Here is a 14,742-nt window from a genome sequence, read left to right on the forward strand (position 1 = left end):
AAGAACGACTAGCTCAAATAACTTCGAAATTGCACACAATGCAGAAATGCTTCGATAGTTATCTATCTTCGAGCGATCGTCTTTTTTATGGACCGGGAATAGGAAGGCCTATTTCCAGGTTGTAGGAAATCTACCAGTAGCAAGCGACAAACGAAACAAGTGGGTAAGCGGTGTGAGCAATCCAGCAATGCATTTTTTTGGCAGTGTAGCTGGGATTCCATCCGGGCCAGGAGAGTACGTGTGTTTCAATTTCCTAGCAGCGGCAAGGGTTGCATTATCGTCGATGTTGTTCGAAGCCATGGAGTGCCCAGGGAAAGGGATGTTATTAGCAGCATCAGAAATTTCACCATCTGTTAGTGTTTCGTAGCTGAATACGCTTGAAAATTTTACAGCGAACATTCGGCAAATAGCGACAACAACTTTCACACCAGCCAATTCTACCGTGGATGGTAAGCCTGACTTCTATCGTTGTTCGTTGACAAAGTTCCAGAATTTCTTCGGATCTGCTCGCAGTTTGCCTTCTATATGACGTCTGTAGTTCAAGTAGCACCGCCGACGAAGTTTTTTGTACTCGTAGTTCAACTGTCGGTAATGATCGCGAAGAAAAAAAACGCCAGTCGCTGAGAACTTCCTTAACGCGGAATTTTTTAACGATTTTAAGCGACGCAATGCCGGTGATTGCCAGGGACAATATTTATGCGATTGGTTTCGTGTTTTTGGCACAAACGCATCTATTAGACCGTTTGAAACGGAAGAAAAATCGTTAACAGCCGAATCGATATCCGTCTGATTTAGAATGCCAATCCAGTCAACTGTTAGCAGCGCGTTTAACAAACCGTCGAAGTCGGCACGCCGAAAATTAAAATTTGACCGAGTAGGAGGCTCCCTAATCGATCGTCAAGTGATAAAACAAGTGCCGGGCGGTGAGCAACGTTTTTTACAAGAGGATCAGGTGCGAGAGTTAGCAGCGGTGCCGTATCCTTAATGATGACGAAACAAAGATCTAGACAGCGCCCATTCTCGTTTGCATTACCGTTGATTTGCTGCAGTCCCGCGACACTGTAACCATCTAAAAGATCCAGAGCGCAGGCATGGAATGTTAACTGATTCGGGTCGGGATAAAGAAATCCATCCCGAGAGGGGCGCCAAAACAGACTAGGTAAATTAAAGTCCCCGATAACAACAATTTCGTCACACGGTTTGGCTCTGGAGACTATCGTTGACATCGACTGGATATGCATATCAATCAATTGCTTGTCGCGTGTTCGATCCGGCGGGAAATAAACGGCACAAATAAACAATTTCTGACCAGATAGTTGGACGGACACCCATACCTGCTCAAGAACATTCCATGAGTTCTCATGGATTACGTTAGCTTTTAAGCGACGATGGACAGCAATAAGCACACCTCCGCCGGTCCTTTTTAGGCTGTTAATGGGACCACGGTCGCAGCGGAAGCCCTCGTACTCCGAGCCGAATAAATGCGATGATTGAGTGCGATCATCCAGCCAAGTATCCGTGAGGGCAATCAGCTCGTAGCAGCCCTCAGAAAAAGCTAGTAGATAGTCCTCGATGTTGGAATTCATACCGCAAGCAATCTGGTAGTAAAGTCAAAATTTGAATTTTCTGAATTTGAGTATTCGTCGTCAGGAGCATAAAACGGAAGATACTTAACTTGTGCGAGAGTCGGTTGACTATCGCATGACAATATCACAGCATTTGAGTGGGCCAAGGTGCTGTTGGCGAAATCTTTCCGGGCGTACTTGGTCAAACTCGAACTCACGAACGAAAACTCCAGTGGGCCATGTGGATGTTCGTAGAGCCGTATCCCTTAACGCTTTTGGTACTACCACCCGGAAAGAGACAAAGTTCAGCGTCTTTTTTCACCAGCCTTACAACATTTGGCGTTTCACTGATGCCGAGACATTCTTGCGACATAATGACAACATCATCAACTGTATGGCTCGGATCCAGCCGGCTTAAATAAAGCCACAATGGCTGCCGTTCATCAGCAACGGTTTTTATTTTGCACTGAACCAATCTTGTACCACAAACACTCGCCGCAGCGGGGCGAAATTTAACATTGTCTTCACGACTCCGTTTGGGTGTCGGTTGTTCTCCGCGTTGTCACTGATAATAAAAAATATTTTTAGCCGGAGCTGCAGCGCCGATCGGAAAGTGCTTTTTAATGCGAGAAGATAAATCTGTGACGACCGTGTTTAATTTGTCGACAGCCTTGCACAACATCGATGAGTCAGTAGTGCGGGGGCTAGCGGTAGCTCGGTGCTGCAACCATTCGTTGAAATTGTTAGCACAATCGTCGCACAGCCAAAATAGATTATTGCTGAAATTATCGGTCGTATCGTGAGCAGAATGGGCAGCAAAGGGGTCTTGGTGAAAGAGCACATTTTTATTCGCCATATTTCAACGTACAATCCATCTAAAGTGTACAATTGTTTTGTTTATTGAAGCGCGCCTCGTCACGGTCGCATAAGCTAAACTTGAAACTTTATACGCGTTTATCTCGGAATGGTGTTTCTCAAAAAATGACTCTGTCGTGTTAAAGATTGCGGTGAAACCACTGAACCGATTGTCTTCATCTTTTTTTTAAGTATTCGTGATTAAATTTGCCGATCGTTGAACGACCGATTTTTGATACAAGATGTTTAACTTTACCGAAAAAACAACTTTATTGCAATTTTAAGCGCTCAAAACATGTTTTTTTGGGAAAAAAGAAAATAAAAACGATCGTTCAGATACCCGGCACACTTCTAAACTAATGAAAAAATATGAGTATTTTTTATTTCAGTTGATCTGCTGCATCCAGATTTGGAATTGTCAGCGAAATATCATTTTCAAATGCGATACGTTTTCGCTTTCGAACTTTCTGTCGCTCGTTTCACACTCTGATATATCTAGTGATGTCCGATTCAGAGCTCTGAAATCTCACATTGAATCTTGGAATACACCTGAAATGAAGCTAACTGTACACTCACTCTCACCCTTTGCAGTGATACTGAGATGAATCTAGTTACCCTTACCCCAAATTTTACATTTTACTGATTCGGCTGATGTTACTTTTAGTCATGCTTTGCCATTCATTCGTTCAAGAAAGTAATGAATGATATCAAACTTATAGCGCCTATTTAGTTTCGTCAGGCTACAGCAAGCATTGGGTGCTCTACAGGATGAAGCATGATTCTTAAAATTAGTGTGACTATAAAACCATTTCACAAGAAAGCAATGGCTAAAAGTTATTCCAGCAACAGGAATTGGAAAATCACTATCAATCACTATCAAGCAAGCGCAAAGTAGTTGATATTTGAACGAACGAGAGATTCACACCGCTATCGGCACGGTTTTTGTCAGAGCATGCTGTATGAGGGATAGAATAGATTGAAATAGCTGGAAATATTGTACTCTGAATGCTCTTATCATTCGCCTTCACACAGTTCTGTCACTTTTTCCGAACTCTGGTCCGATTGCATCTCGATTAATCGAGTTAATCGATTATCTGTAGAAATAATCAAATAATTTTTAATCGATTAGGCGAAGCACCGATTATTAGATAATCGATTAAATGACCTCGATTAATGTCCGATTGGTGAAAGAATTTATGCAATAAAACTAGTAGAACAATAAGAGCCAAGAGAAGCCCAGGTACTATATTTCAATCCTGAATACGACCTTCTGTTTTTTCCGACACAAACATACATGCGACACATGTGCGAAAGTCGTGAATGTACAAGGTAGTTACGATACTACTTTTCAATTTCATTGACTCAAACGTTTCATCAACTTAGACTCAAATACAATCTAAGCAGAGAAACCGTGACGCGTGAGCTACAAAATTTACGTGAATACACGAAAATTCCGAAGTCTACATAAATTTTGAAAATAGCATACATTCTAGTATTCTGAATGACTTTTAATATCCACAAACGAAAACTGCACATGTAAAAATTTTCATGAACCTTGCTAAACACTGAAAAAAACCGATGAAGAGCTGAGTTTGCTTACAACTAGCAATAGAAGAAATGGTCTCCATTTGTGAAGTAAAAACCAAGTAAAAAGTTAATAGTCAGGGAAAAATTGTCAGGGCGTCTAACCCTCAAAATCTTGAAATTATCTGAAAGTTTGTTTTCAAATAGAAAAGTCCGGCATTCAGAACACTCAGAAAATATTTGATGTTTAAAAAGCATTTTACCTTAATGATCTAATTTAAAATTAAACTTTTTTTTTAAATTTACTATCTCTAATTTTTCTCGCTCTTATCCTCCTGAGGCTTATATTCATATCTAGTATATTTAGATATTTAATGAATATCCAACGTCGGAAATAAAATTACGAATGAAACAGATATTTGAACTGATTTGACCGGAATATAGTCTAAAATTAACTTAATGATGCCGACTAGAATCGACTCCAGACGCCGTTTTTAAATCCAAGGTGGAAGCTCTTTCAAATCCAAGCTAGTTATGTATAAAACTAAAAATAACTTCAATGAATTTCTATTTCGATTCTGATTTGAACCTTTTTCGCGAAGTAGGTTTAGCTTGTAAAAGTTAATATGATACATAGCGTTATTTTTACCGTCAAACTGTTTACAATTCGCGTAAATTTTTGTGAAGCAGCATCGATGAAACATTATTGATTCTTAAAGCTTTTCACTCCTTTGTGAAATGTGTTAATAATTCAAAGTGCACGTCGCGTTACGAAGAATTCCTAAATGCTTCGAAGTTCTCAAATTTTGGAAAGCGCCAACTCAAATGATTAATTCGATTAATCGATTAAGTTTATGTCGATTAATCGATGTCGATTACCTGCTGCCGGGACAATAATCGATTAGGTAATAATCGACTAGTTGAAAAAATCGGACATCACTATCCCGATTGAACTTCGAGGTGCGAGAAAAATGAAACATCATGAACTTGTTTCGGCGCAACTCATCGATGCCACGATATGAAAAGAATCAGATCGTTCTCTCTCTCTCTCTTTCTCTTTACATTACATTCGCAAATGATATACCCAGAGCAAATATCGTAGATGAAATATCATGAAATGATTCGTGATATTGTTCGACGAAATATCCCGATCTTTACCCGCTCTTCAACCAGATTACTGATTGTATACATTTCATTGACGACAACTGCAGTGAAGGGGCTGATGGGTGGTTCTAATATAGGGCTTTGTAGTCGTCGCAGAAAACAGTTAAAACTAAGTTTATGAGTAATAAGAGTTGGAAAGTCTTTTATCTCTGCTGGGATAGGGTTATTTATATATCGAACAAATAAAAGGATCAGTGTTTTTATAGTAAAGCATTCATACGCTATAATAAAGTAAAGCCTTGGTGCTATATTCCGATTCGGATCTCGACCTTCTGTGTATAAACACAGACAAATGCTATAACAACAGCACCAATAACCATATTTGAGTTTTATTTAAGGTCAAATTCCAAATGGTAAATAAATACCAGTTTATTGCTTTGCGCATAATCATAATTACACACGGCATTTCGATGGGATGAGTTATCGTTCTTTTCTACAGCTTTGCGATTGCAAACCGTTTACTTTGGTTTCGGTAATTGTGCATTGCTTAAAAGCTCACATCCAATTGCGGTCATAACCAGCAATGCACTTCGAGTCTGTAAGACTTCCAAACTACTAGGGGTAAACAGGGTAAGACCGCCCAGCGGGGTAAAACCGCCCACCGTAGTTTCACTGCCATGTTATATAATAATTGAAAAATTTCCTTAATAGACATGTTACAATATAAAAACATAATATTTTGCACCGCTTTCTGCTTTGATAGTTCGCGAACGGAAATAATCAAAAACAACATTTCAGCAGGCAACCGGTCAATGCGCTAGTGTTTTGCGGTAACGGGACTTAAGGCTTTTCTGTCTGAAAGTCTATTGTTTTGTTTGTGAATATACGTTTAATCGGTTGCCTGAATCTGTCTTCTTTCGGAAATATTGAAAGCCGTGAGTAATCTTGTAATTTTGGCTGCTTTTTCGGTGAAATATGAAAATGTTCCACTGGGGGTAAGGCCGCCCACTATACATGGGGTAGAACCGCCACGTATACAACTGTTTGTTGTTTTACTTCAAGACCCAAATGCCGCGACACTACAAAGGGAATATTGACAGGATCAGTAAAGCGATTTCAAGCCACATAAAATAATGATGTTAAACGATTTTTCTAGTAATATTTTTTTAACAAGATTAATTTTTGAAAAAAGTGAACTTGTGCAAAAATTGTATTAATGAGCAGAAATGATTTTATTCCAAGGACGGTTTGTTTGATCGGTATGACGTCTTTGGCAAAGTTGAAAATAATATTTTTGCCCTTCCGAAAAAAGTATACACTGTAAAAAAAAATTTCAATGAAAAAACAAAAAATTGAATAAGAAATAAAATGTTTGAAAATTCAATTCAAACTAATCATGTTTTTGCCTGAAATATCTACAAACTAAACTTGATGGTGGATCGTGAAGTAAAAAAAATTAATAGCTCGAATTTTATAAAGATTTTATTTGACCGGTTTGTTTGATTAGTATAGAGTCGTTAGTAAAGTTTCAGATAGCAATTTTGTTCTACAATCAAAAAAAAAAAATTAAAATATGAGTAAAAAAATTCATAATTATTATTATTACTCTATATATACTAATTCTTCGAAAAAATCCCAAAGACACGTTTAATGAGTATTTATTTCTAGCTAAAAGGCAGATATATTATAAATTGAATATCTTGAAAATCCACATTTCTGAAAAATCTATTTATTGTGAAAAACACAAAAAGGTATCTAAGCATTGATTTGAACTTGGATAGTGAAAAAAAAAATTAATTTAGAAAATAATTTTTTTTTCTGATATTTTACAGTGTATATTTAAAAAAAAAAATACCATCTACAACTTTGCCAAAGACACTATACCGATAAAATCAACCGTTTTGGTTCTAAAAATATTTGTTATCCTCAAAAAAAATGGTGGGCGATCTTACCCCGCTGGTGGGCGGGCTTACCCCGCATGAAAGAGATCTGCAAATTTTCAATTCATTTTTGAAATCGAAAAAGAAGCTGGAAAATAAACGAAAATATTTCAGTTCTGATTTTTTAGATGCGGGTATTGAATAGGAGAGCCTCTTAGCGAAGTAAAAAATGAAATTGCAGCCGTAACTTTTTTTCTATAAACAGAATTGTTTAAGGGGGCGGCCTTACCCCGCTTACCCCTACCTACTAACAAAATTCTCGCCCGAGCGGTTGAGAGAAACGAAAAATATTAAAACCAAAATCAATATGAGTTCGTGCGCTCGTTGATATAGGCTGCCCGCTCAAAGCAGAAAAAGCACGAAGGCGATACGATGCTCGAATGATTCGTATCCCGATTGCGTTTCGCTCGCATGTGAGATGGAGACAAAAAATATCCTCTACGATTCCAGCTGAAACTGATTCTCGTTTGGTATTTTCATAAACATTTAGATCAAATATCATTGATGATCTTCTTGTGCGAAGTTCTCCGGCGATTTTTCTTTGCATTGAGCGGTGAGTGAGCTTTTTTTATCATGATTATTCCATCACTGGCTGCACTATCACTATCGTAAACACCGCAAACCTCTCCAAAAAAAAAAAAAACGTTTCGGGTAAACGACCACTGCTCCCCAAATAATTGTTATTTCTTATGAACAAACACGTTTTGTTGTCGTTGAATAACTGAACTCTTAGAAAATTACTACATTTATGCAATAAAAAAAGATGCTACACGCTTAAGAAAAGTTCCAAACTTTGCTCTTTTTTCTCGAGCAAAAAGGTATATAACCTTTTAAGAACAAAAAATCGATTCTGCGTTTCAAATACAAACACCTTGTAAACATACCTTCCTGAACTGTCAAAAATGGTTGAACTGCAAGGTGCAGAGATGCCCGAACTGTGTCGTTTGATTCCAGAGACTCTGAGAATCTCTAGGATTGATCCGTATACTGTACATCCGTAGAAGTGAAACAATTACGTAAATCCACGAGAAATCCGGGGATCTGGCCACCCTGGCGCCGTACTAATGTTCTACTAACATGAGATCTACTGACATGAGCTGAGCTGCAAACATTGAGATTTAAAAAAAATCGTAATACATCAGTTATGTTCTTAATTGAATCAACCGGCAATTTCAGTGTTTTCACAATAAAAACCTAAGATTCGCATGAACTTTTGTCCCACAAAATACATTTTTCAAACATCGCTTTTTCGCTTTCATGATAACCATGATAATTCATGGGGTTTTTGTAATGCTTGCCTTCTTTCTGATTGTTAGAATATAAAATCGCTATTGTTTATTTTCTGCAAGAACCCAAACATTTAATGAAATTGGTGAGATTTTCTGCATCTAGATTTTCATTTTCATCGTTGAAGCAACAATGTAAAGTGTAAATATTCAATACATAATTGATTCTTTTAGACGAAGTCGCCCAAATTTGATTGAAGTTCTGTATAGTATTTATCGCATACCACAGTAACTACAAATCGTTAACAAGTCGTTTGAAAAGGACAAGAAAAAATTAAGACATGTTTGTTTCTACATTCTCATCGTCATTTCGTAAATCAACATTGTACATGAATAATTGAAATCTGTATATAAACAAAATTTGCGTTGTTTGCTAATGTTGCATTTCACCAATGCTTGTGTTTCAATTTCAATGTTAATTTTGAATCATACTCTAAGACAGCACCGATGATGCATCATATTCATTGTTATCACGTAGAAGTTAAGACATGTGTATGATATAATTATGCTACCCGAATGGTTCACTATGCTACATAAAGCATGCACGTTTCGCTTCGATTAAATGTTGTTTCTAATTGTTCAACAGTAACTATGGTGGTAGCGATGGGATTATCTAACAGTTTTCAATTTTATACTTCGCCAATGTAAGGTGGTCACCATTGCTTCGGGTGGCCGGTGATACGGGACCTTTATCGGACTTCATCGAGGGCTTGGGACCAGGACAACTCGTTGGACGCCAGGTACTGGGTGCTCCTGCCTTAGGTGATATTCAACTTTCTATGTGCTATCAAAAGGGTTCCTTAGAAGTTGAAGTGATAAGAGCGAGAGGATTGCAGGTTGGTTGCCGGTCGAGCCGTATTTAATCAGATGATTACAAGAACCGTATAATTTTAGGCACGTCCTGGCTCAAAAGTACTTCCAGCGCCTTATGTTAAAGTGTATTTAGTTTCCGGTAAAAAATGTATAGAAAAAGCTAAAACAACGACTGCTAGGAAAACGTTAGATCCATTATATCAACAACAATTAGTTTTTAGAGAACCATTTGCTGGCTGCATACTACAGGTAAGTGCAAGTAAACCTAAACTGTAGAACAATGTCAGCTAACTTTTCCTTCGCATTTCCAGGTGACGGTGTGGGGTGACTACGGGCGAATGGAGGGCAAAAAAGTGTTCATGGGTGTAGCTCAAATAATGCTGGACAACCTAAACTTATCACACATAGTCATCGGATGGTACAAACTGTTTGGAACCACATCACTGGTCAGTGGACCACCTAGTTTGGGTCTATCTAGGCGATCCTCAATTGCATCACTCGATTCACTTAAGCTGTAAAACTCATTGACATCACTATGTTTATTTTTCTCCTTCGGTATCGTTTTCCTTCCACATTTTGTCGTTTAGTTTCGGAACCGTATCCTTTAGTTTCGTACTGTTTTATTAGACAAACTAGTTTTAGTTACTGTGATTTATATAGAAAAAATAGCTGATTTAGATCGGTTTTCTACTGTAAGGGAATTTTTGATGGTTAGCTATTTCCAATGTAGAAAGCTCCCTAACATCTAACTTTTTATCAATTTTTTGGTCCTATATAATAAAGAGGAAATACTATATTTGCGGTATCAAAATATGTGTGAACATGAACTTCGAACACGTAACATTCTTCAGTTATTGCGAATATCGTCGACAGGCTAATTTTGACAAACTATAGTAACTATGTATGTAGTAACTATATCGTAATTATATTGTACAATCAAAAATAATCCCCATTAGTTACGGTTCCATAGTTTGTTTAGTTCATCTTGAATTGAAGTTGTGTTACAACCAATTGATCTTAGTTGCCATTTTCAACAGAAAAATAGATTAGAGTAATTTAATCAGATAGTTGAACTATTTTTGGCATTCCAAGAACGAAAATGAGCTAGAGCAATGCAATGAGATTAAACAAATAAACTAAATGTGTTTTAGTTGACCATAGGTACGTTATATTCGTATGCATGTTTCTATACCACATATTCATCTAATTTCCATTGTTGCTGTTCTGATTTATTTTTCTTCAAAATGGTAATAGTTATTATATTTATATTATTCATTATTGTATTAGCAAAATTGGTTTGCCCAAACTTCAATGGCTTTTAGCTGCACTTTTTGTTGCTATATTTTCGGTAATTATTACGAATTAGTTGATGAATTATATTCTGCAGACATTTTTCATTCTATCCATTCCTGCTTTCTGTAGAGTTAGATAACGTTGGCTCTTTCGTAAATGTTTGTTCAAAGTAAACGATGGCAATTATCAACTTGTAATATAGAGCGCTAGAACTTTTGTTTCCTAATGGTTTTTTTGAAAAATTGGTTTAAAATATTGCCTCGTAAGCATCGATTCTAACAATCTTTTATTAGTAGAATTGAAGCAGAGCATATTGTAGTTAGCATCGACATGTCAGAAAAAAAACACAACATTTTCAACAAATTTGAATGAAGGCTGTGCTAAAATGCATAAGCAACAGTTAAATCAGGACTTCAGAATTTTATGTTTTGAATTTCCCGGTTGCTCCGTTCAATCATCTTAATCAAGTAAACTGCTAGAAATTTGCTTCAAGATTTGAAAAATCGCTGTGCTAGCTTGGAATTTCGCTTCTTTATTTACTCAATAAAATACAAAACATTTTAAAAACTATTATTTCTGCCGAGTTAATCTGTATGTATTGCGCTTTGTTCGGAGATAATTGCCAGTTGCTTTGAATTTAACCACATAGCAGAGGAGAAATTCTAACAAAAATATATGCTACCTTCTCCATTTTATTCCAGTAATAATAACCTCGAAAAACCTCAAAATGATTTTCATCGGCGTACCTACTTTCTGGTTTACAAGATCCGTATCCTTGTTTTAAGTAAACTCCAAACCGCGTTAGTTAGTTCTAAGAAGCCAACAACAGACCGTAACTGCAAAATGTTCCAGTATAGGAGACTAGAGTAAAACATTACTATAAAAAAATTCAGTGAAGGAAAGAAACAAAAACCAAAAAAAATCATCAACCAACACAGACACACACACAGGAAAACGAAGAGCGAGAGCAATTTTCAGATTCTGATTCGCGTATTTATCAGTAAAACGTACATCTAAGGCAAAATGAAACTCAAATCTGTGAATTTATTAAAAATAATATATAAAGCAGTAATGATACAATTCATAAATTAACTTGCAGCATCAGAAATTTCACGACAAGGAAAGTCACAACTACTTTGTAAAAAATGAAACAAATAATCAAGCCTTCCATTATATTTATGAAACAAGGAACGTTTAATTATTATTAATCAATTTATTGAAACAAAACTCTTGACATTGTAAATGCACATGCTCCTACAAATACGTCATTCTTACTCATTTTATTCAAGTTCCAACAAAACAAATATAACGAAAGAAATACGTTCACTCAAAAATAATTTTCGCCAAATTAACACGCATTTCATGTAATTTTCTCTTACCTATTTCCCATTAATCTCATAAGTCTAGAATTCAAGCAAAAGAAAAATCGAAAGCCATCAAGTATAGCTGGTGGTATAGGACAGGAAAAAAAAACAGAACTTTTTCACGAACAAGATGCAAGCAAACTCATGAGCAAGCAAATTTGTAAATCTATTACGACAGCTAACCGAGAAGAGAAAAAAAAACTGTAAATAATACTTATATCTATAGATCAAATCAAACAAAATGAGAGACGAAAAACAAATAAAGCAAACAACAAAAAAAAAAAAAGAGAACAAAACCACTCATTAACTCATTTATCGAAAAGAGGGGAAAACAAAATTGAAAAATCGATACACATGATTTTTGCCTTAGACTCCTACCAAAAACTAAAATAAAATCTCTAGGGAAGAGTGTATGAGAGAAATGCCAGAGTAGTCAGAAGCAAAAACTGGGTTAAATTTATCACACACGAATGCTCTAATGTATTTACCCTCGGGATTTATCCTACGATTAATTCTAAAAAATCATCATAGCTTTTCACCAAGTATGCACGAAACCTTTGTTTTGATTTTCACTTCATTGTGTTATCGACCTTCACTTGGAAGGTTTCTATGCATTATAGAAACAAAATGCTTCAAAAAGTAATTTAGTAGGAAAAAAAATTTAAATTTCAAGTTTCAAAATTGCTTCTATCTAAAAAATACTTCTGATGAATTTCGAAAGGTTGATTTCTAGTTGAACTCATTGAAATGATTTTTTTCTCAAATATATTCAATCTAATTTACACTTGAAACATTAATTTGAATCTCGATCGAGTAACTCCTTGACACATCTCAAGATCCTAGCAACAACTGGAACTTTATCGAACTGCGATCGGGGGCGAAATGGCATTTCACAAATGACGAAAACGAACAACTTTAAAGTAAAAATATTTATCTTTAAACAAAACACAAGCCAAAACCATATCTTTAATATAAGAAATCTTTAACGATTAATTTACATAAATAAATTGAAAAATAGCAACACAACTTAAACGTAATCAACAATAATTTCAGTAATTACTTAAACGAAAGCTTATTGGGAATTGAGACAGAACTTTTATTATCGACCAGCGCATACGCTCTAGAAGGGTTTCGATGAAATGTGGACGTTTTCTGTACCAAAACTTGCGGACTCTGTACGAAACACAGTCATCGCGTTGTCAATAGGAAAATTATAACGAAAAGTGAAATAAGATTCACTCTAAAATGGAACAAATTATTGACAGGGCATCGCCAGGAAATTACTTTTTGTTGGACAGATTTTCAACACACGGTTACAGCTTGCACGGTAACATTTACAGTATCAGCACAGATCATATCACAACGATATAAAAAAAGGAACTCGTTTTGACTTCAATCAAACATGACATTGAAGACGAACCATATTAAGTATTTACTTTGGACATTTGACAATCGAAGGCTTAAAATAGGAGCGTATTTTAATTACTAAAAAAAATTGTGGTTTGGTTTGGACTTCTCGTGTGTGTATCAAAACAACGAAGGTTTGATAATTGCTTCTCAAATAAATTTAATTTGACAACAATTTGTTAACAAATCAGAATCCTTACAAACTGCTTACTTCTGTAATGGAAACATTTGTGCGCATTTTGGATCCGTCCGTTGATTCTCGCAAATTGTTACGACACAAAGTTTTGCTTTATTTTCAAGTTTAAGATAAAATTCGCCACTTAACATAGTCTAACTTGTTTCAGCACTTTTCAGATGCGGCGCCCATTTCGCTTTGAATGTATAGCTCTATTGTTATTAACCTTAATTTCTATCGAAGATTTCATTAGAATTACAACTAGGGAGGAATGTATGCTTGTTATGGAGTTGACAGAAAAAAAACTGAAACCAAATGCATTGGTAATAAAGAAGAGAACATTCAAAATATACGGATAACTAATGGCCTATTGATTGTAGATAATTTAGTTTCTGAACCTTGACGAGATATAATTTCGCAGAATCGGTTGAGAAAACACTGCGGAAAAGGAAAGTGAGAAGAATGATTATTGGATTGCTCTCACCAAGTAAAACCCTTTGACGTTTCTTGTCACTCTTCTGTATCTCGCACACATTAACCAATAACATTTCACTTCACAACCAGCAAAAGTTGTTAAATGACTATCAAACTTAGATTCGACTGCAAATCAGCTCCAGTTTCTACGCATGTACGGAGCGACTATTTACTCGTTGAACATGTCAAACATCTGAAATGCTGTACACTTTTAGGATTGTTACTTAAATCAAACGAAAACCTACTAACCGGGTGAAGAGCGTGGGGAGAATGTTCAGGTGGGAACTCAGTGAGAATATTTGTATAAATTGGAAACGATAAATTTTATTTATTTCATAAGGGATACGTATTAACTAAGCAACTATTCAACCGCAATGGTAATCCAGACAAAAGCAAGAATGGGGACAGTAAACCAAAATATATTAATTTAATAGAATTAATTTATATACATACGAAAATGATCAGAACGATTGAAGTAATGCGCGACTACAAAAAAATTCAAACTAGAGTCGAAAGGAGGCGTCAAACAAAAAGAAAAAAAATAAAACAAAAATGGACATAATTTAAGAGAATATTGTAAATTAAAATTTCTATTATTATTAAACCATATATAAATATACTGAAAATATATATTAAAAATGTATCCCCTCTCGGCTAAGGAAATGTCGAGAAACGACAATAAAACTGTGAAAATTGAAAAACGAAACTGTGTTGTTTGATTGATGAGTTATGTTTTTTAAATAAGCCGAAAGGCAATGTGCATTGCCTTTCATCTTTTTATTTGGAGGTGTTATGAGCATAAAGAACATTTTTTCTGTACTGAAAAGAGAAAAAAGTTCCCATTTGTCACGATGAGAACCCTCATTGTTAGCAACGCTTCACGTCATGAGCGAGAACAGACGAGAAGACAATGAGCAGCGAGGATTAAATTAAAACGTGTTG

General features: G+C 35.8%; 1 protein-coding gene across 13 annotated transcripts in view; it reads left to right on the forward strand.

Annotated features, from left to right (window-relative positions):
• Positions 1-14,506, forward strand: part of LOC129732766 (regulating synaptic membrane exocytosis protein 2) — a 113,198-nt gene extending 98,692 nt beyond the window's left edge. For 9 of the 13 annotated variants that reach the window (XM_055693970.1, XM_055693979.1, XM_055693974.1 and 6 more), the window contains 4 exons: positions 8,924-9,110; positions 9,169-9,336; positions 9,399-9,601; positions 11,082-14,506. In XM_055693970.1, coding sequence (XP_055549945.1) covers positions 8,924-9,110; positions 9,169-9,336; positions 9,399-9,601; positions 11,082-11,250 — 727 coding nt within the window. In that variant the 3' untranslated portion in view covers positions 11,251-14,506. Of the gene's footprint in view, positions 1-8,923; positions 9,111-9,168; positions 9,337-9,398; positions 10,249-11,081 lie in introns of all 13 variants that reach the window. The other 4 variants (XR_008729349.1, XR_008729348.1, XR_008729350.1 and 1 more) reach the window with 2 other exon arrangements.
• The last annotated feature ends 236 nt before the right edge of the window (positions 14,507-14,742 follow it).

This window comes from Wyeomyia smithii, chromosome 3 (assembly GCF_029784165.1).
Source record: "Wyeomyia smithii strain HCP4-BCI-WySm-NY-G18 chromosome 3, ASM2978416v1, whole genome shotgun sequence".
NCBI lineage: Eukaryota > Metazoa > Arthropoda > Insecta > Diptera > Culicidae > Wyeomyia > Wyeomyia smithii.